General features: G+C 47.4%; 1 protein-coding gene and 1 pseudogene across 2 annotated transcripts in view; both read left to right on the top strand.

The window, feature by feature from the left end:
* PRCP (prolylcarboxypeptidase) overlaps positions 1 to 14,265 on the top strand; it is a 43,354-nt gene extending 29,089 nt beyond the window's left edge. For both annotated transcript variants that reach the window (XM_063951328.1, XM_063951327.1), the window contains exons 6-9: positions 459 to 631; positions 1,009 to 1,173; positions 10,348 to 10,535; positions 12,579 to 14,265. In XM_063951328.1, coding sequence (XP_063807398.1) covers positions 459 to 631; positions 1,009 to 1,173; positions 10,348 to 10,535; positions 12,579 to 12,798 — 746 coding nt within the window. In that variant the 3' untranslated portion in view covers positions 12,799 to 14,265. The remainder of the gene's footprint in view (positions 1 to 458; positions 632 to 1,008; positions 1,174 to 10,347; positions 10,536 to 12,578) is intronic.
* Positions 14,266 to 16,110: 1,845 nt separating this feature from the next.
* Positions 16,111 to 16,236, top strand: LOC135052878 (U2 spliceosomal RNA; annotated as a pseudogene).
* The last annotated feature ends 4,238 nt before the right edge of the window (positions 16,237 to 20,474 follow it).

The raw sequence follows: 20,474 nt of genomic DNA, 5'->3' as shown, positions 1-20,474 counted from the left end.
TAGCACCTTGCACATATCACTGGTTTATCACTTCCTTATGCCTTCTCCAGGTTAATACATCTGCCCCTGGATCTCTTACAGCTTCTCTGCAGTCTGTTTGGTTGGATGATGCTTTGCACAGGCCGACCGTTATCATCCAACTTCATTTCCACTGTGTCTACTGTCACTTGATCTTCAGCAGGTTCATTATTGGGCATCAGACACTTCTCATCTATTCCCTTATATTGACAATCTGCCCAGTGTCTTCTGTGCTCCCAGCATGGAAGCAAAACTTGTCCCCTGGTTGTTTGCAAATACATTTCCTGAAATCTGTACAGGTTGTGATTATTATTTATTATTATTATTATTATTATTATTATTATTATTATTATTATTATTATTAAAGTTGTTGCTTGAACAAATGAACATGTTTCACGATGGATAGAATCTTAGATGGTAACAGTTTCCCTCTCTGATAGATGAAGGCATCCGATGGCTCTCCAACGCGTTTCACTTATGCTCTCCACTTAAATGCAAGGATGATGTTGCAGCATTTAAAAACTGGCTGAGTGAGACCTGGGTGAACCTGGCAATGGTGGACTATCCGTACCCTGCCAACTTCCTGGAGCCTCTGCCTGCCTGGCCTATTGAGGTAATTTAGTTTTGAGATCCCTCCTTCACAAAGGTCCAGGGCAGCTCAATCTCCAAACTCATGTCTGATAACGATGAGCAACTAGAGCAGAGACCTATTAAAGGGTCTGTAAGCTCTATTGCTTCTACATAGAGGACTGTATAACCTCTCAGTGCAGCCTACTGTATATCACAAATATCACTGCTACCAAGTCCTGCTTCCCAGTGCCGAATAATTTACTCTAGAGGGAATATGGGTAAGAGAAACAGCAAATCTACTGAATGGAGTGATCTGTATTTATATTTGTAATACTGTTATCTCTTTAGTCCAAATTGTCATTTTAAATGAATTATCTGTAACGTGATTCTCTCACTACACCGCCTTCTGTGCTCCTGTAGGTGGTTTGTAGCTTTTTGAAAAACCCCAAACTTGAGGACAAGGCACTTCTGCAGAACATCTTCCAGGCGATCAATGTGTACTATAACTACACTGGGGACACGCCGTGCCTTAACACCTCTCAGACAGCCGTGGGGAGCCTGGACGACCTCGGCTGGAGTTACCAGGTAATTTCCCTGCCATCTGTACAATGTGGCAAATTCAGGGTAATGTACAGCAGGGGGCAAATAAACAAACATATGTATTATTACACACACACACACACACACACACACACACACACACAAGCTATTGGCGCACATTCCCCTTGGCGTAACACAGGAATTTGGCAAACCATACAACTTCAGGCCAGTGCCCGATGTGTTTCGTGAACCTGAATTATAATGGAGAATGTGATTTTAAAGGTAAAATTTCCTGCAATTGCTGGTTTATAGGGGGTAATTCAGACCTCATCGTAGCAGCAAATTTGTTAGCAGTTGGGCAAAACCATGTGCACTGCAAGGGGGGGGCAGATATAACATGTGCAGAGAGAGTTAGATTTGGGTGGGATGTGTTCAATCTGAAATCTAAATTGCAGTGTAAAAATAAAGCAGCCAGTATTTACCCTGCACAGAAACAAAATAACCCACCCAAATCTAACTCTCTCTGCACGTTATATCTGCCCCACCTGCAGTGCACATGGTTTTGCCCAACTGCTAACAAATTTGCTGCTACTATCCGGTCTGAATTATCCCCATAGACTGCACACTGAGCTGTACAGAGAGTACAACGTGTTTCAGATTAAACCTAGTGCCGGCGGGGTGAGCCGCATGCTATGAGCACCGCCGGGACCGCTGAGATGCTTTAGTTTTATATTATAAAGCTGGTGAAGGTTTAGTCTCCGAAGTGCAGGGTCCCAGAGTCCAGTCTGGCCGTGGTATTTGCAATCTGCTGTGAGCTGATCATTAGCGACTGACAGTGGGGGGTTAATTGCACCAAATGCGAGTTTGCGAAAGTGAATTTGCATCATAAAACTCTCGTTCATTGTGACTATGCGTTCACCCAGGAAATGTGAGATTCAATTAGAAGTGGCGATTTGCTGCATCGGGCAATGGCCCTCATTCCGAGTTGTTCGCTCGCAAGCTGCTTTTAGCAGCATTGCACACGCTAAGCCGCCGCCTACTGGGAGTGAATCTTAGCTTATCAAAATTGCGAATGAAAGATTAGCAAAATTGCGAATAGACACTTCTTAGCAGTGTCTGAGTAGCTCCAGACTTACTCGGCATCTGCGATCAGTTCAGTGCTTGTCGTTCCTGGTTTGACGTCATAAACACACTCGGCGTTCGCCCAGACACTCCTCCGTTTCTCCAGCCACTCCCGCGTTTTTCCCAGAAACGGCAGCGTTTTTTCACACACATCCATAAAACGGTCAGTTTCCGCCCAGAAACACCCACTTCCTGTCAATCACACTCCGATCACCAGAACGAAGAAAAAACCTTGTAATGCCGTGAGCAAAATACCTAACTTCTTAGCAAATTTACTTGACGCAGCCGCAGTGCGAACATTGCGCATGCGCAGTTAGCGGAAAATCGCACCGATGCGAAGAAAAATAACGAGCGAACAACTCGGAATGAGGGCCAATGTTGCTTGATATTTCTACACACGGAGACCTGGGAGAAGGGCACGAAAAAGTGGGGAAACCATCCTGTACCCCCAAAAAGTGGCAACTGAGATAGCAGGACACTAGATTGCTGTTACAAGAGGTTCAGAAAAGGTGTTATCAGCAAATGAAAATCGTTCAAGTTTGTAAAATGTTGGGGGGACTTGTACCTCCCATCTGCAAGTTAAGAACCCCATTTGCCATCAATACATCACCCAATATACCCGTTCCATATCATTTATGTGTGGCCAGTGCCATGTGGGTGTGGCCACTGTCATGTGGGCGTGTACTCCCCTACACTGTCAGCCCCACTGTCTGCCTAAATACATAAAAATAGAAAAATTGCAGAATTTTGTGAAAGATGAAATACACTTTCTCTAACGTCCTAGAGGATGCTGGGACTCCGTAAGGACCATGGGGATAGACGGGCTCCGCAGGAGACATGGGCACTTTAAGAAAGACTTTGACTCTGGGTGTGCACTGGCTCCTCCCTCTATGCCCCTCCTCCAGACCTCAGTTTGAGACTGTGCCCAGAGGAGATGGGTGCACTGTAGGGAGCTCTCCTGAGTTTCCTGCTAAGAAAGTATATTTGTTAGGTTTTTTATTTTCAGGGAGCACTGCTAGCAACAGACTCCCTGCATCGAGGGACTGAGGAGAGAGAAGCAACCCTACTTCTCTGAGTTGCAAGGTCTTGTTTCTTGGGCTACTGGACACCATTAGCTCCAGAGGGATTGGAACACAGGTTCGTCCTGGACGTTCGTCCCAGAGCCGCGCCGCCGTCCTCCTCACAGAGCCAGAAGAAAGAAGCCGGGTGAGTATGAGAAGAAAGAAGGCTTCAAAGGCGGCAGAAGACTTTGTGAGCTTCACTGAGGTAATGCACAGCACTGCAGCTGTGCGCCATTGCTCCCATACACCTCACACACTCCGGTCACTGTAAGGGTGCAGGGAGCAGGGGGGGCGCCCTGGGCAGCAATATAAAGCTCTCCTATGGCAAACAGAGATATATACATGTACAGTTGGGCACTGTACATGTATATAAAAGAGCCCCCGCCATGTTTTACACATTTTGAGCGGGACAGAAGCCTGCCGCCGAGGGGGCGGGGCTTCTCCCTCAGCACTCACCAGCGCCATTTCTCTTCACAGCACAGCGCTGAGAGGAAGCTCCCCGGACTCTCCCCTGCTTACAGACGGTGACAGTGGGTTTTCAAGAGGGGGGCACATAATTGGCGGTATACAGGTGTTTCAGCGCTATTGGAAGGAACATACTGTGTTTTTTTTCCTGGGTTATAGCGCTGGGGTGTGTGCTTGCATACTCTCTCTCTGTCTCTCCAAAGGGCCTAGGGGGAACCTGTCTTCAGAAAAGAGAGTCCCTGTGTGTGTGTGTGTGCAGTGTGTCGGTACGTATGTGTCGACATGTTTGACGCTGAAGGCTCACCTAAGGAGGAGGGGGAGTGCATGAATGTCAGGTCGCCGTCGGCAGCGCCGACACCGGACTGGATGGATATGTGGAATGTTTTGAGTGCTAATGTAAATTTATTACTTAAGAGATTAGACAAAGCTGAGGCTAGGGAACAGCCAGGTAGTCAGACCATGCCTGTCCCAGTGGCACCGGGACCTTCCGGGTCTCAGAAGCGCACATTATCCCAAATCACTGACACAGATACCGACACGGATTCAGATTCCAGTGTCGATTATGAGGATGCAAAATTACAGCCAAAAGTGGCTAAGGGTATTCGTTATATGATTATTGCGATAAAAGACGTTTTGCATATCACTGAGGAACCCCCTGTCCCTGACACGAGGGTACACATGTATAAAGAGAAAAAACCTGAGGTCACCTTTCCGTCCTCATATGAGCTAAGCGAATTGTGCTAAAAGGCTTGGGAATTTCCAGACAGGAGACTGCAAATTCCCAAAAGGATTCTTATGGCGTATCCCTTCCCACAAAAGGACAGGATACGATGGGAATCTTCGCCTAAGGTGGACAAGGCGTTAACACGCTTATCAAAAATGGTAGCACTGCCATCCCAGGATACTGCTACCCTCAAAGATGCTGCTGATTGCAAGCAGGAAGTTACCATGAAGTCCATTTACACGCATTCTGGTACTATTATTAGGCCGGCTATGGCATCGGCCTGGGTTTGTAGTGCTGTTGCAGCATGGACTGATTCCCTATCAGCAGAGATTGAAACTCTGGATAAGGATACCATTTTAATGACCCTAGGGCATATAAAAGATGCTGCGTTATATATGAGGGATGCTCAAAGAGACATTTGTTTACTAAGCTCTAGAATAAATGCTATGTCTATTTCTGCTAGGCGACTCTTGTGGACCCGGCAGTGGACGGGAGATGCCGACTCAAAACGGCATATGGAGTCGTTGCCTAACAAGGGGGAAGAGTTGTTTGGAGAAGGCCTCTCGGACCTTGTCTCCACTGCTACAGCAGGTAAATCTAATTTTTTTTCCTTATGTTCCCCCGCAACCTAAGAAGGCGCCTCATTATCAAATGCAGTCCTTTCGTTCAAATAAAGGCAAAAAGGTACGGGGATCGTCCTTTCTTGCCAGAGGTAAGGGCAAGGGGAAGAAGCTGCACACAGCTAGTTCCCAGGAGCAGAAGTCCTCCCCTGCGTCTGCAAAATCCACCGCATGACGCTGGGGCTTCCCTGGTGGAGTCAGCTCAAGTGGGGGCACGTCTTCGATTTTTCAGCCACATCTGGGTTCACTCCCGGGTGGATCCCTGGGCACTAGAGATTGTTTCTCAGGGATACAGGCTGGAATTTGAAGAGGTGCCTCCTCGCCGGTTTTTCAAGTCGGCTCTGCCAGCTTCTCTTTCAGAGAGGGAGTTAGTGTTAAATGCAATTCAAAAATTGTATCTTCAACAGGTGATAGTCAAGGTTACCCTTCTGCAACAAGGAAAGGGGTATCACTCAACCCTGTTTGTGGTACCGAAACCGGACGGTTCGGTCAGACCCATTTTGAATTTAAAATCCCTGAACCTGTACTTAAAAAAGTTCAAGTTCAAGATGGAATCGCTCAGAGCGGTCATCGCCAGCCTGGAAGGGGGGGATTGGATGGTTTCCCTGGACATAAAGGATGCATACCTTCATGTTCCGATATTTCCTCCTCATCAGGCGTTCCTGAGATTTGCGGTACAGGACTGTCATTACCAATTTCAGACGTTGCCGTTTGGGCTTTCCACGGCCCCGATGATTTTTACCAAGGTAATGGCGGAAATGATGGTGCTCCTGCGCAAGCAGGGTGTCACAATTATCCCATACTTGGACGATCTCCTCATAAAGGCGAGATCTCGAGAGAAATTACTGGACAGCGTATCACTGTCTGTGAAGACGTTACAGCAACACGGCTGGATTCTCAATATTCCGAAGTCACAGCTGGTTCCTACAAAGCGTCTGACCTTTTTGGGCCTGATTCTGGACACAGACCAGAAAAAGTTTTTTCTTCCGATGGAAAAGGCTCAGGAGCTCATGGCTCTGGTTAAGAACCTATTGAAGCCAAAAAAGGTTTCAGTGCATCACTGCACACGTGTCCTGGGGAAGATGGTGGCATCTTACAAAGCCATCCCCTTCGGCAGGTTCCATGCGAGGACTTTTCAATGGGACCTACTGGACATGTGGTCCGGGTCTCATTTACAAATGCATCAAAGGATCACCCTGTCTCCCAGAGCCAGGGAATCTCTCCGATGATGGCTACACAGTGCTCACCTCCTAGAGGGCCGCAGGTTCGGCATTCAGGACTGGATCCTGGTGACCACGGACGCAAGCCTCCGAGGTTGGGGAGCAGTCGCACTGGGAAGAAATTTCCAAGGTCTCTGGTCAAGTCTAGAGACTTGTCTCCACATCAACGTCCTGGAGTTGAGGGCCATATACAACGCCCTACGTCAAGCGGAGGCATTACTTCGCAACAAGCCAGTTCTAATTCAGTCGGACAATGTCACAACAGTGGCTCATGTAAACCGCCAAGGCGGCACAAGGAGCAGGGTGGCAATGGCAGAAGCCACCAGGATTCTTCGCTGGGCGGAAGGTCATGTAAGCGCCGTGTCAGCAGTGTTCATTCCGGGAGTGGACAACTGGGAAGCGGACTTCCTCAGCAGACACGATCTGCATCCGGGAGAGTGGGGACTTCATCAGGAAGTCTTCGCACAGATCGTGGGTCGGTGGGGACTGCCCCAAATAGACATGATGGCGTCCCGTCTCAACAAAAAGCTAAAGCGGTATTGTACCAGGTCAAGGGACCCTCAGGCGGTGGCGGTAGACGCCCTGGTGACGCCTTGGGTGTTCACGTCGATCTATGTGTTCCCTCCTCTTCCTCTCATACCCAAGGTGTTGAGAATAATAAGACGAAGAGGAGTGAGAACAATCTTCGTTGCTCCGGATTGGCCACGAAGGACTTGGTATCCGGATCTGCAGGAGTTGCTCACAGACGATCCGTGGCCTCTTCCTCTTCGACAGGACCTACTGCAACAGGGGCCCTGTATGTTCCAAGACTTACCACGGCTGCGTTTGACGGCATGGCGGTTGAACGCCGGATCCTAGCAGAAAAAGTTATTCCGGAGGAGGTCATTCCTACCCTGATTAAGGCTAGGAAGGACGTGACATCGAAACATTATCACCGCATATGGAGAAAATATGTTTCTTGGTGTGAGGCCAGGAATACTCCTACGGAAGAATTCCATTTGGGCCGTTTCCTTCACTTCCTTCAAACTGGAGTGAATTTGGGCCTAAAATTAGGGTCCATAAAGGTAAAAATTTCGGCTTTATCCATTTTCTTTCAAAAGGAATTGGCTTCTCTTCCTGAAGTTCAGACATTTGTGAAGGGAGTACTGCATATTCAGCCCCCGTTTGTACCTCCGGTGGCGCCTTGGGACCTTAACGTGGTAAGTTTCCTTAAGTCACATTGGTTTGAACCACTCAACGCGGTGGAGTTGAAGTACCTCACTTGGAAGGTGGTCATGTTGTTGGCCTTAGCTTCAGCAAGGCGAGTTTCGGAGATGGCGGCTTTGTCACATAAAAGCCCCTATCTGGTTTTTCATGTGGATAGGGCGGAATTGAGGACTCGTCCTCACTTCCTTCCTAAGGTGGTCTCATCTTTTCATATGAACCAACCTATTGTAGTGCCTGTGGTTACGCGTGACTTGGAGGATTCCGAGTCCCTTGATGTGGTCAGGGCTTTGAAGATTTATGTGGCCAGAACAGCTAGGGTCAGGAAGACAGAAGCTTTGTTTGTTCTATATGCGGCCAACAAGATTGGCGCTCCTGCTTCAAAGCAGACTATTGCTCGCTGGATCTGTAACACGATTCAGCAGGCCCATTCTACGGCAGGTTTGCCTTTGCCAAAATCGGTTAAGGCCCATTCCACTAGGAAGGTGGGCTCTTCTTGGGCGGCTGCCCGAGGGGTCTCGGCACTACAGCTGTGCCGAGCTGCTACTTGGTCGGGGTCAATCACCTTTGCAAAGTTCTATAAGTTTGATACCCTGGCTGAGGAGGACCTCCTGTTTGCTCAATCGGTGCTGCAGAGTCATCCGCACTCTCCCGCCCGTTTTGGGAGCTTTGGTATAATCCCCATGGTCCTTACGGAGTCCCAGCATCCTCTAGGACGTTAGAGAAAATAAGATTTTAAACCTACCGGTAAATCTTTTTCTCGTAGTCCGTAGAGGATGCTGGGCGCCCGTCCCAAGTGCGGACTTCTTCTGCAAAACTTGTATATAGTTACTGCTTACATAAGGGTTATGTTGTTGTAGTTTCATCGGTTTTGGACTGAGACTATGTTGTTTGTTCATACTGTTAACTGGTTAGTATATCACAAGTTATGGTATGAATCTTGCCCTTGGATTAACAAAAATCCTTTCCTCGTACTGTTCATCTCCTCTGGGCACAGTTTCTCTAACTGAGATCTGGAGGAGGGGCATAGAGGGAGGAGCCAGTGCACACCCAGAGTCAAAGTCTTTCTTAAAGTGCCCATGTCTCCTGCGGAGCCCGTCTATCCCCATGGTCCTTACGGAGTCCCAGCATCCTCTACGGACTACGAGAAAAAGATTTACCGGTAGGTTTAAAATCTTATTTTTAATACCTATGATTTATGGTCGATGTGGATGACTGGCAATGATGCTGCCATGATGATGGGTCTATTTTTATGTAGAGGCCTGGAGCTGTAGTTCCGTCCGCCCTATTGTGAATCTGGCCCTATAGTATTGAACACACTCCCTAGGCCTAGTCTCATTAATTGGCATTCAATTAAATGTTCATCCCCTTTGTAATTACTTTTGTAGCAGATTTTCTGTATATTCTATATTCCACCTACAACATGCTAGCACCCCCTCCCCCGCACACCCCTCCACACCTGTAGGGGGGGTTTAATTTAGGACCTACATGGAACAGAGCTGCAGAAACCCTTATGCTTCAGCTATTTACACATGTCTGAAGTCCAACAACTGAGATATTCATGCTGATTTGGAAACAGAGCAGTGTTGGATGTATAGGGGCCTGGCCAACGTGAAGATAAATATTAACTGTCAATGGGATAAAATATTTATTCTGCTTGGCTAGAAAATGATGCCGAATATATTAAACTTGAGGTTCCAATACGAATTGTAAATGATTGTTATATGTGATGGGTACAATAATATGTGGTCTGATTCCGTATATAGGTGGTCATTCCGAGTTGATCGCTCGCTAGCAGTTTTTAGCAGCCGTGCAAACGCTATGCCGCCGCCCACTGGGAGTGTATTTTACCTTAGCAGAAGTGCGAACGAAAGGATCGCAGAGCGGCTACAAAGTTTTTAGTTTTTTTCTGTGCAGTTTCAGAGTAGCTCAAAACCTACTCAGCGCTTGCGATCACTTCAGACTGTTCAGTTCCTGTTTTGACGTCACATACCCGCCCAGCCACGCCTGCGTTTTTCCGAACACTTCCTGAAAACGGTCAGTTCACACCCAGAAACGCCCTCTTCATGTCAATCACTTTGCGGCCACCAGTGCGACTGAAATGCTTCACTAGAACCTGTGCAAAACTACATCGTTCGTTGTGCTCTTACGACGTGCGTGCGCATTGCGCCGCATACACATGCGCAGAATAACCGTTTTTAAGCATGATCGCTGCGCTGCGAACAACTGCAGCTAGCGATCAACTCTGACCCCCATAGGGGAGATTATAGCGCACACTAAAGCTGAAACACAAACACAGATGTGTCCTCCGATGCCTAACATCTGTGCCGTATGGTGCGTTACAACCGAGACGAGTGGTCACATTGCAGACACTCCAGGCGCTGACCCTGCCATCTGTACAGCCACTCTGAGCAGCCTCCGGACACTCCAGGCAGGGCTGTATTTCCCAATGCTGGTAGCGTGACCCCCTTATGTGTGTTACCATGTGCATAGGTGCCGCCCGGAACATGGCGCTCCGGAGTCTTGTAGTTTTATCGTTTCTGGTCCTCTTAATTATGTGAATTAAACCTTCACTTTGGACAGAAAAGGACCCGCGAGTTGCGCAGAGCCTGGCGCACTGAGAAGGGTTCTTTTGGCGCAACCTGAGGCACAGTGTATGCGGACACATCTGTAGTTTCCATACCCATAGGTGCAGAGAGATAGGTCAGATACATGGTGCCGGTGGCTTTGGCTAAGGACTTCCTGTAATGTCTGTATTCTGGTTACTGGCGCTACATTCTGCCCCTTTCTGCTGTGCTCCTCAGGCCTGCACGGAGATGGTGATGCCTTTCTGCTCTGACGGGGTCACTGACATGTTTGAACCACAGTCGTGGAACTTTGAGGCCTTTTCGGAAGAATGCTACAAGCAGTGGGGAGTCCGACCCCGTCCCTCCTGGATTACTTCTGTGTATGGTGGGAAGAACATCAGCTCCTCCAGCAATATAATATTTAGGTAAATTATGGTTTTTGGACACTTTTAAAAAAATTTTTTTATGGTGTTTAAAGGAAAACGAAATCTTTGGGGTAGTTGTAACAGCCTGCCACCAGCGGCGAGCCAGGGTGGGGGGGAGGGTCTCAGTGAGTCTGACCCATTTTTGGGGGCCAAATCTTGTTTATTTCCTGTTACGTAGCTACCATTAGAACAAACGTGTACCCTTGAGGGAAGCACAATGGGTCAATCTTACCTCATGGAGCCCTTAAATGGGGCTTTGAAAAGCAGTCTCTGTTGGAACTGTAAGGCTGTCCAAATTCTAGGGGCAAACGCTAAGAGCCCTGAGATAGGAGCTTGTCAATGAGGGATGTAGTGCCATCAAATAGTGGGAGTGGGCCAGTTGAAGGGTTGTGTGGGCTGCTCAGCGATAGTATGGCGACAGAGTGACGGTATGTTGTATGTGGGTTCAGTGCTAGCAGTAGAACTGTCTGTGTAAACGTTCTAGTGTGTGTATCGGTGTAGAAGTAGATCCTTGTAAATGTAAAATCATTCTTTTGTAGACGTTCTGAGAAGCTGCAGTGAATAGTCCTATAAAGACCTTCATACAAAGGGCTGATAGCAGGGGTGGTCTTCTGTTTGCCGGCGGTCGGGCTCCCGGCGCTCAGTATACCGGCGATAGCAGAATGTGCAGCACTCAGGGAATTCTGAATTGTTCTCAAACACCCTCTTGTGGCCATTCTGTGCAACAGCAAGTCCCTGTATTGTATAGATAATGAGCCCTATTGAGGGCAATCTGTTAGCTGGCACCTGGGCTTTTTGACAGTTGATAAATAAACGCCTTTGTTTGCCAGGACTTGCATTTTTCCATATAAGCAGCAATTTAATATTTCCGGCAAAGCACTTTGTTTGTCAATATGTCCCGTTTACTAAATCCAGATGCACGAGCCGAGAATAAAAGGTTCATATTTTGTCACAGATCACCAGTAAGTCATACGGTCCCACTTTCGGAGAGCTAGTCCTGTTTTTCATGGACACCGCCCCTGGAATGGTGTGCGCAGACATTCGCCCAGAGTAATCTACACTGGGTGCTTCCTTTTAAGTAAGCTACTCCCTTATTCAGGGGAAATTCCATATACACTACAGCCCTTCTGAGAACGCGTTTTACCCATTTGGGTTTTTAGAACTAGATACACCCGTGTTGGGACAGAGGGGGAGATTTATCAAACCTTCCAAAGAGAACGATGGGAGATGTTGCTCCTAGCAACCAATCAAATTCTAGCTGTCATTTATCCAGTGGCGTCAGAAGGGGGGTGCGGGCTGTACCCGGGTGTCGCCTTCGGAGGGGTGTGCAACCGAAATGCTGCCTCCTCCCCAGTGACAGGAGCCGGGTGCTGCAGTGTGACCTTATCCTGCAGCGCCCGGCTCCTGTCACTGAGAAGGAGCCGGCTGTGCAGGAAGAGTCTCTGGGGGAAGCCTAACATCTCCGGGGGTTGCTGGGAACGCCCCCAGAGTGATGTAGAACAGGGGGTTTCATGAGGCCACACCCCCAAAGTGATGTAGAATGGGGTCTCCCATGAGACCACTTCCCTATTACGTGAGCTACGCCACCCTTTTCGGTCACAGGCACCGAAGGCACACACATGGGTGTTGGCCACACCAGGTGTGAGTTCTAGAATCTGGTTGCTGGGCAACGCTTCCAGTTGTCCTCTTTGGCAGGTTTGATAAATCTTCCCCAGAATTCCCTAGTGAGGATGAGAGGACTGTCTGTAGGGAGCATCCTGTTTTTTTCTGCAAACCCGAGTCCTGCTTTTAATAACGCAGTGGTTGACGCTAAGGGATCCTATGTAAAGAGCATGTACCAGATTTCTAGGCTGCAGAATGGCTCAGTTACGTGTTGCCCTACGGAATACCATACACTCTTCTCGTTTCACGGGGAGCAATTGTCTGTGCATCCATACCACTGTATGAACTTTAAGTACTCCTTTTTTTGCTGTACTTCCCTTTTGGGGTAAAGTAGCAAAAAGTATAAAAACTGGTCAGTTAGTAATTGTTTCTCTCTTGCAGTAACGGTGACCTGGATCCGTGGTCAGCCGGCGGCGTGAAGGAGAGCATCAGCGAGTCTCTCGTCGCCATCCTTATAGCCGACGGAGCCCACCATCTGGACCTGCGTTCTAATAACGCGTATGACCCCAAGTCTGTGCTCGACGCTCGGGCTTTGGAAGTCTCCTACATGAAGAAATGGATCCAAGAATACAGAAAGCAACTCGGCGTTAATGGACTATAAATGGATTTTGGTGGCTGGACAGTAATATATCCACTAAAGGGACCTCTCTATATTCTGATTAGTGGAATAACAGAACTTTTTTTTTTTTCATTGTCCTGTACCAAACAATTGGAAACGGAGACCTCAGTTCTGTCCGCCGTTGGCAGAATTTGCTGAGCCATATTTCGGTAGGGGGGCGCGTGTAAATAGCATGACCTTCCTGGTGAGAGTTGATATGTACCTGTGAGACGTGTGCAGTATGTGGGGAATCTTTGTAGAGCACTTTTCCTTCATTTTTCTAAATACATTCCATGTGCGGCCAATAGGAAACCTGGATATTCGTGGTGTCTGTTGCAGCGCGGTTCCAATGGAAATTAAATGTGTGACGGAGTGCCAGGTTAGCCTGAGCCGTGGAGACGCAGCTAATTTAGCCTTGTTCTACATGGTCCTGTTACTAGGCGGTACTGTCCTGATAGTATTCCGGCCTGCGCAGTGTTTGTGTATCCGTTCTTACAATCCATACGTATAGCTCTCTGACCATTCCCACCTGCAGAGCTGCCGTCTACTGTGAGCTTGGTCAGTCTCTGAAGAGCTGCCATTGGGGGTAATTCCAAGTTGATCGCAGCAGGATTTTTGTTAGCAATTGGGCAAAACCATGTGCACTGCAGGGCAGGCAGATATAACATGTGCAGAGAGAGATAGATTTGGGTGGGGTGAGTTCAATCTGCAATCTAAATTGCAGTGTAAAAATAAAGCAGCCAGTATTTACCCTGCACAGAAATAAAATAACCCACCCAAATCTAACTCTCTCTGCACATGTTATATCTGCCTCCCCTGCAGTGCACATGGTTTTGCAAAATTGCTATCAAAAATCCTGCTGCGATCAACTTGGAATTACCCCCATGATACGGTATTATGATAACGTAGGTCTGTGATGGAAATTCAGAGATGATTATTCATGTGGTCATAGAAAACTGACTCCCCAACGTGGTCATGTGGCTCACGTAATCCATTCCTTTCCCGCTGTACGAGCGTTGTAGGCCTGGATCCAGCGCTGATCTGTTTCTTTGCCTACAGGACTTTGGGGTCTATTTATTAAGCCCTGGACGGAGATAAAATGGACGGAGAGTACCAGACAATCAGCTCCTAGTTGCCATGTTACCTGCTGTGTTTAAACAATGATAGTTGCTAGCTGGTTGGCTGGTACTTTATCTCCATCCTCTATCTCCATCCAAGGTTTAGTAAATAGACCCTTTTATTCGTTCCCTTCTGCAATTGCTAAACCTTCTGTTGATACTAATTTGCTTGTTCCTTGTCCGGTGCTGGCACATCACTAATCAGAATTGTCTAATCTGTCTGGGGGACTGGATCCTTCCGCGTGTTATCACTTTACCGGTTTTGGTGAAATAATCCCGCATTTACCAGTTTTACATGGTTGTCTGGTGCTGAGAAATCACACAGCAATAAAAATTAATTTTCCTACATGAATTTGCCTCTTTCATCCAGTATAGCTGTGCACGCAGTTTCCCAGATGCCTCCTGGGTTCTGGATAACGCCTACCTGATAGAGGACATAGGGTGGCCTGGTGCCATCACCAGGCAACTGCCTAGGGCTCCAGGACCTGGGGGCGCCAGTGAGTACATCTCTCCCACCCCAAGCAGGAAGACCGTGTCTGCTAATTGATGGGGTCAAAGCCTGAGGTATAATTGGTTGTCCAGCAACTGTGGAACCTGAGTAGTTGACTGATGGTTGCAGTCACTGAAGAGGAGAGCAGCAGGCAGAGCCAGCCCTATCCAATATGATGCCCTAGGCAAGATTTTGGCTGGTGCCCCCTAGCACCACCGCTAGTTCCGCCTCTGACCCTGCACCATCACCTGCCATCCATAGCAGTCCTTTTTTTTTTTTTTTTTTCCTACCCTGTAATTTAAATAAGAACAATGTGCTCATTCGGCACACAGCCCAAAAAGGTACGTGTTTTTGCTGGCAAGGGGCATGGCCACACAATAGTACCCCCAATTCCCATTATACCTCACAGTAGTGCAACTTTATTCACAATTTATAATGCGATAGTGTCCCTAATTCACGTTACATTACACAGTAGTACCACTTTACCTTATAAACGTTACTCCTCACAGTACAGCCCCTCATTCACATAACATCATACTGAATTGCACCTTATTCACATTACACCACACCATATTGCTCTTTATTCACATTAGACCACACAGTAGTGCAGTTTCTATACATTATGCCACACAGTAGAGCACCTTATACACATAATGCCACACATTGGTAATGCATTTATACACATAATACCACACAGTAATGCCCCTTACACATATGACACATATTAATATCCTTATAGACATAATGCACCTTACACATTATGCCAACCCTTATTAATACTCTTATACATATAATTTCCCTTACACATATGCCGCACATTGTTAATGCCCTTATACACATAATGACACACATAATGTCCCTTACTCATATGCCGCACATTATTAGTGCCCTTATACACATAATGACACACATAGTGCCCCTTACACATGTTACACATTATTAATGTCCTTATACACATAATGACACATATAGTTCCTGGCCTGAGTCAACTGGCAGCTCTGCTAACGTTGGGTGCCTATTTTTTATGAAAATACATCTTATGTGCATTGCTATGTGGCTAGGATGCACAAGCAGATTCTGCTGATTAAAATGATATGCGGCATGCCTATATACTGTATGTGACTGTGGCTGTATCTGCATACAAAATGCTACACATAGAATATAGGCATGCTGCATATCATTTTAATCAGCAGAAGCTGCTTGTGCCCCTAGGCATACAAGATGCCCTAGGCAATTGCCTAGTTTGCCTATGCCTAGGACCGGCTCTGGCAGCAGGGACAGTCCCTTCCTCCCCACTGCTGTCTCTTTATAAGACTGTTCTATCTCACACTGTCGCATTGCACAGCCATGGTGATGGAGAATCGCAGGGCACACTGGTGGGCAGAGGAGCATGGGAGGAATGCTGGTGTGAAGGGATAAACCAAACTTCTCTCCAGTCACTCCTGTTGTCTCCCAGTGCATAAAGACTGCATTTTGTAACTTTACACAAAAAGAAGTCCCTCTGTGTAGAACAGCCTGACATCGCAAAGAATGATTGCCAGTCCTGTACAGCTTATTCTCCTGGAATGCCAGTTTGGCATTGCATGAGTGCAGCACTAAAGTAGTCGTGTTCTCCATGAGACAACAAAGCTCGCCTCACCTGCCTGGCTTGCTGCAATATAAGCTAAAAGCTGCTCTGCTGCAGAAAAGTCATTTGGAGGATTGGTTATGGCTTCTCGGCCTTTTGGCTAAGATCAAGTGTAGTATCTGCTCGAGGGAAACACCTAGGGTGGAGTATCTGTTCTTACACTAGGAGCGTGAGAGGTTCCTAGATGTGGAATGGAGAAACACCTTGTGGAGTACTATGCCGGGGTGTGGCAAGGCCCCTGGTCGAGAGTGGAGAAAAACCAGGCTTAGTATCCCTACTTCGTAAGGGTTTACGGTACCCTTACGTTGGACAGGGAACGGCCTGGTCTAGTATCTACTCTTGTACTGGGGGTGGACCCTGGCACAGAGTAGGTATGAAGCTTGGTCTGGCTGAGAGGCTGGGAGCGTCTCAAAGCTCGAGGTGACACGTGCCCCTAGGGTGAGAAGACCTAGGGGTGCCTTAATGTGCACTGGTGGTATCAACACGCCCAGGGCCGTCTTTTCGTATGGGCTCAATGGGCTCTTGCCCAAGGGCCCCAAGAGAATAAGGGCCCTAGGCTGATAGCTGAGGGTCTCCTCTTTCCAGGGGTACCAGATTTTTTTAAATCGGCCCTGGGGAACTGGAGATATCCGACTTGAAAGCAGTGGTTCCCATCCAAGCCTGTAAATTGCTCTTCCCAGTCTGATATCTCGGGTTCTGTCTGACTTAGAGTATTTCTGAGGGTATAAACCAAAAGCTGAGACTCTCCCCTTTTGGTGGACACTGGCAGCTTGTCTCTACTATGCCCAGAACCAGAGATATCAGCCTTCCAGCAGCTGGTCCCTGCTCCAGCTCCACACGCCTAATATGCAGTTTTATATTTTCGTTGGTGAATTGCTCTGGCACCTGAACTCTGATCCCCAAGTCCCCAGAACCTTCTAAAAGGTGGGACTTTCTAATTTTTTTTTATCCCATTCAAAGCTAAGAAATATATTTTCAGGAACTTGAGATATCTGCAGTCAAGCAAGCTGACCTCCCACCGGAAAATGATAAATATTAAGCCCACTCCACTATCCCTTCCCCTATGTATTAAACACCCCCTACCACCCTGGAAGTCATGTACCAGGGCTTCTTCATTCAGCCCAATGCCCCCTTCTACAGTTTAGCCCCATCTGTGCAGTAAAGGAGTAATTAGAGAAATTACTGCTCCAGGTCCTACATGCTGAGCGGAAGATAGAACACCCCCTACCACCCGCGGGACATCAATGCTGCCGCTGATAGCACCCCCACTGCTGGAGAATGGGTAGGGGGCCCAGTGCATTGCTGTGCCCAGGGGCCTACACTGCTGTTAAGACTGCTCTGTGCACGCCTTTGCACTATGACGGCACGAGCACCATCACTTCCCAACTTCTGTCGCACTTTTCCTTACACCCCCCCCCCCCCCCGGCCTTCTGGCTGGGGCTTATTTATTTACGCACTAGCACTTTTTTTTGTTTTGTAAGTCACGTTCGCGGTTTTTTTGTTGGGGTTTAGGTGAGACCCTTATGGGCCACACTCTCTCTCCCCTAGTTGCTGAGGCTCTCCCCCTCTGGGGAGGGCCAGACGTTATTTTCGGTCCCCAGGGGGAAGCTTCAGCCAACCCTGGGGACACACGAGGGTCCCTCTCATAGTTGCCTACCCTTCAGCCATAAATCTCCCGATCCCCTGCTTTATAGGTCAATTCTCCCGATTCTTCAGATTCTCTCAGGGGTGACACTAAGGAGTTTCTTTGCAAGAACAGTGAGCTGCTGTAGTTGCTCAGGAATCACTGCTGACGGCTCTCATTACCCCCCTTGTGTATCCCCAGAGAGAGAGAGAGAGAGAGAGAGAGATAGCAGTGCCTGATCACACACTCCTCTTATCTGTGCTGGTGTGCACTGACCCATAGCATGACTCTGCTGCTGCTGCTGCTGCTGGTGTAAGAATTGTTGTTAGTATAATCTTTCTGTAGTTAAACACATTTGTTTAATTAGAGCAGCTGGTATCTGTAATGATTTGGTTAATGCTGCAATGGAATGGAAAATAGCACATCCAATAAATATAGGTCGTGCCTACAAGATGCAGACAATCCAGTGTTCACAATAAAAATAACATCTACAACACCAAAATAATCATTTACTTCTATGTTTAGGGATGAATTCACACACGGTCAACTTGCATTTGGAACTTATTGCATACAGTAGGCATCACATTTACCATGCATATTGTGCTGAGTGAGAAGAAAAGAAATATCACAACGAAAACATATTGCAAATAAGAAACCCTGTATTTCAGGCAGTAATGTTAGTATCAATACTTGCAAAACTTCCCAAAATATATTGTTACTAATGTTATATAGAAATATCTTGCAACAACAAGCATTTAAGCATAGGCACGCCCATTTGTGGAACTAGACACGCCCTTTGGGTAGAGTTTGACACGCCCCCATGGCGGCACGCCGCGCTTTGCACGGCACATGCTACTGTAATCTCCCTGATTCTAGTTTTCAAAAGTAGGCAAGTATTGTCCCTCTGCGCCTCGGCAAGGAGGGACCCACAGACCATTTTCCCCTCAGTAGGCCTTCTGGCTCTGAGGGGTTGGGGAGTAACTGGACCCTTCTCCTTTTGGAGAGGGTCCAAGATCCTATGCCCCCAGCACGTTTGGCACAGACCCTGGGTGATGAAGCACCGCACCTCGGGCTTCAAGTAAAAAAATAAAATAAAAAAAATATGGTGAACTGTGTATTCCTGCCAGCAGGGGGAGCTGTAGTTCTATGTTAGAAATGTGCATTGCCATTTGACAACCATTGAAACAATTCCTGGGAACTTTTTGGCCAAGCCAAAGATTTTTGAAGAGAAACTGCCTTCCCCCACCCATTGCAGGTCTCTTAGTGGGAGCTGTGAAGGGAAACTACAATTTCATGAACCACTAAAATTAATACCACAAGGCAATCCCATATTATACAAAGCATGATTAATGTGTGATGTCTGGTATACAATGTGTGGTCACCTTCCCTCTGGGATGTCGCTTATACACTGCACCCCTATGATTCTATATACAATGCACATTCCTCACACCCACCCGAGAACGCATTACTCATTCCTTAGTAGGGGTGTCAGCCATCGATGGTTTTAAACCATTGGTTAGAAACTTTGATGGTTGAGCCATCGATGGATTCACTTTGCACATGTGCAGACTGTCCATTGTACTTCACTGGTGGCCTCCAATTGATGGAAGTTACCATAACCATCGCTAATCATCGCCATCGATGGCCATTCCTGTTCCCCAGTATCTGCTCGCACTGCTCATACAACAACATGCAGAATAAATATTTACAGTATCTTTGTGACATGATTGTCGCCCTGCCCCAAATATAAATTCTAACAAATAACACAATTTAAAACCTCCTTAGTAAAGAAAGAAATACTGCTTCTGAAGTTCAGCAATAACAACTGCTGCATTGCCATTAGTGACCAATAGGTGGCAATACAGAGTCCAAACTTACTGCCAGTGCTGCATATACAATTGTGTACACCTGCAGGGAGTGAATTGTAGACTAGTGACACTTAAATCTGGGTACACACCTGTGCGACACCGCAATGCGATGTAACAGTATATGGCATCGTTGTACACACTGCATGATCTGCCATACGATGCATTATATAGCTACATGCTTCATGTGATCACATTGCGTCATTACGGCATCGTCCAGTCTGATGTGCCGCAGATCCGATGGTATGCTGCGATCACCCAATTCATGAAACATTGAAGTGGGTGGATCAGGGGGTAGACCTTATACGATGGTCATTGGGATCTGCTGCAGATCGTACGATCAGCCGTATAGTGTGTACACAGCCTTCGATCTCTATAGATCAGTCTTAAGGTGGGTACACACTAACAGCATACTTGCCTACCTGATCCTCTCCATGAGGGAGAAAATGCTCTGTTCCTCAATTGATCTGCAGATATATCTATGGACGGATCGAGCAGTGTGTTCAGCATACACACTGCTCGATCCGTCGGGGACTGATGTCATGAACTGGGCGGGCGTGTACACACGCCCACCCAGTTCAGCTGTCAATCACCGCCGGCCGCCGCAGCATGTGTACACACACAGCGACGCGCCAATATATCTGTAGATATATTGGCCGTCGGCTGTGCTGCGCGGCCGACGCGATACGTCTGTGAACGACGGAGTTCACAGACGTATCGGCCGTACACACTGGCCGACGGTCCCGCGATATATCGGCCGTTCAGGAGAACGGCCGATATATATCGACCAGTGTGTATGGGCCTTTACTCTTTTCTTTCTTTTTGGTACTGGTGTATGTAAATGTAGAAGGAAATACTGTGGAGAGAAATGCGTGGGTGATGAAACCTGTATGCAGAACAGTCCAGAACGTCCAATCAGTGATCATAACCAGGAAGGTGAATCTTCTCAGCGCTG

The sequence above is a fragment of the Pseudophryne corroboree genome, chromosome 2 (assembly GCF_028390025.1).
Source record: "Pseudophryne corroboree isolate aPseCor3 chromosome 2, aPseCor3.hap2, whole genome shotgun sequence".
NCBI lineage: Eukaryota > Metazoa > Chordata > Amphibia > Anura > Myobatrachidae > Pseudophryne > Pseudophryne corroboree.
This window is presented reverse-complemented; position numbering and strand designations above follow the sequence as displayed.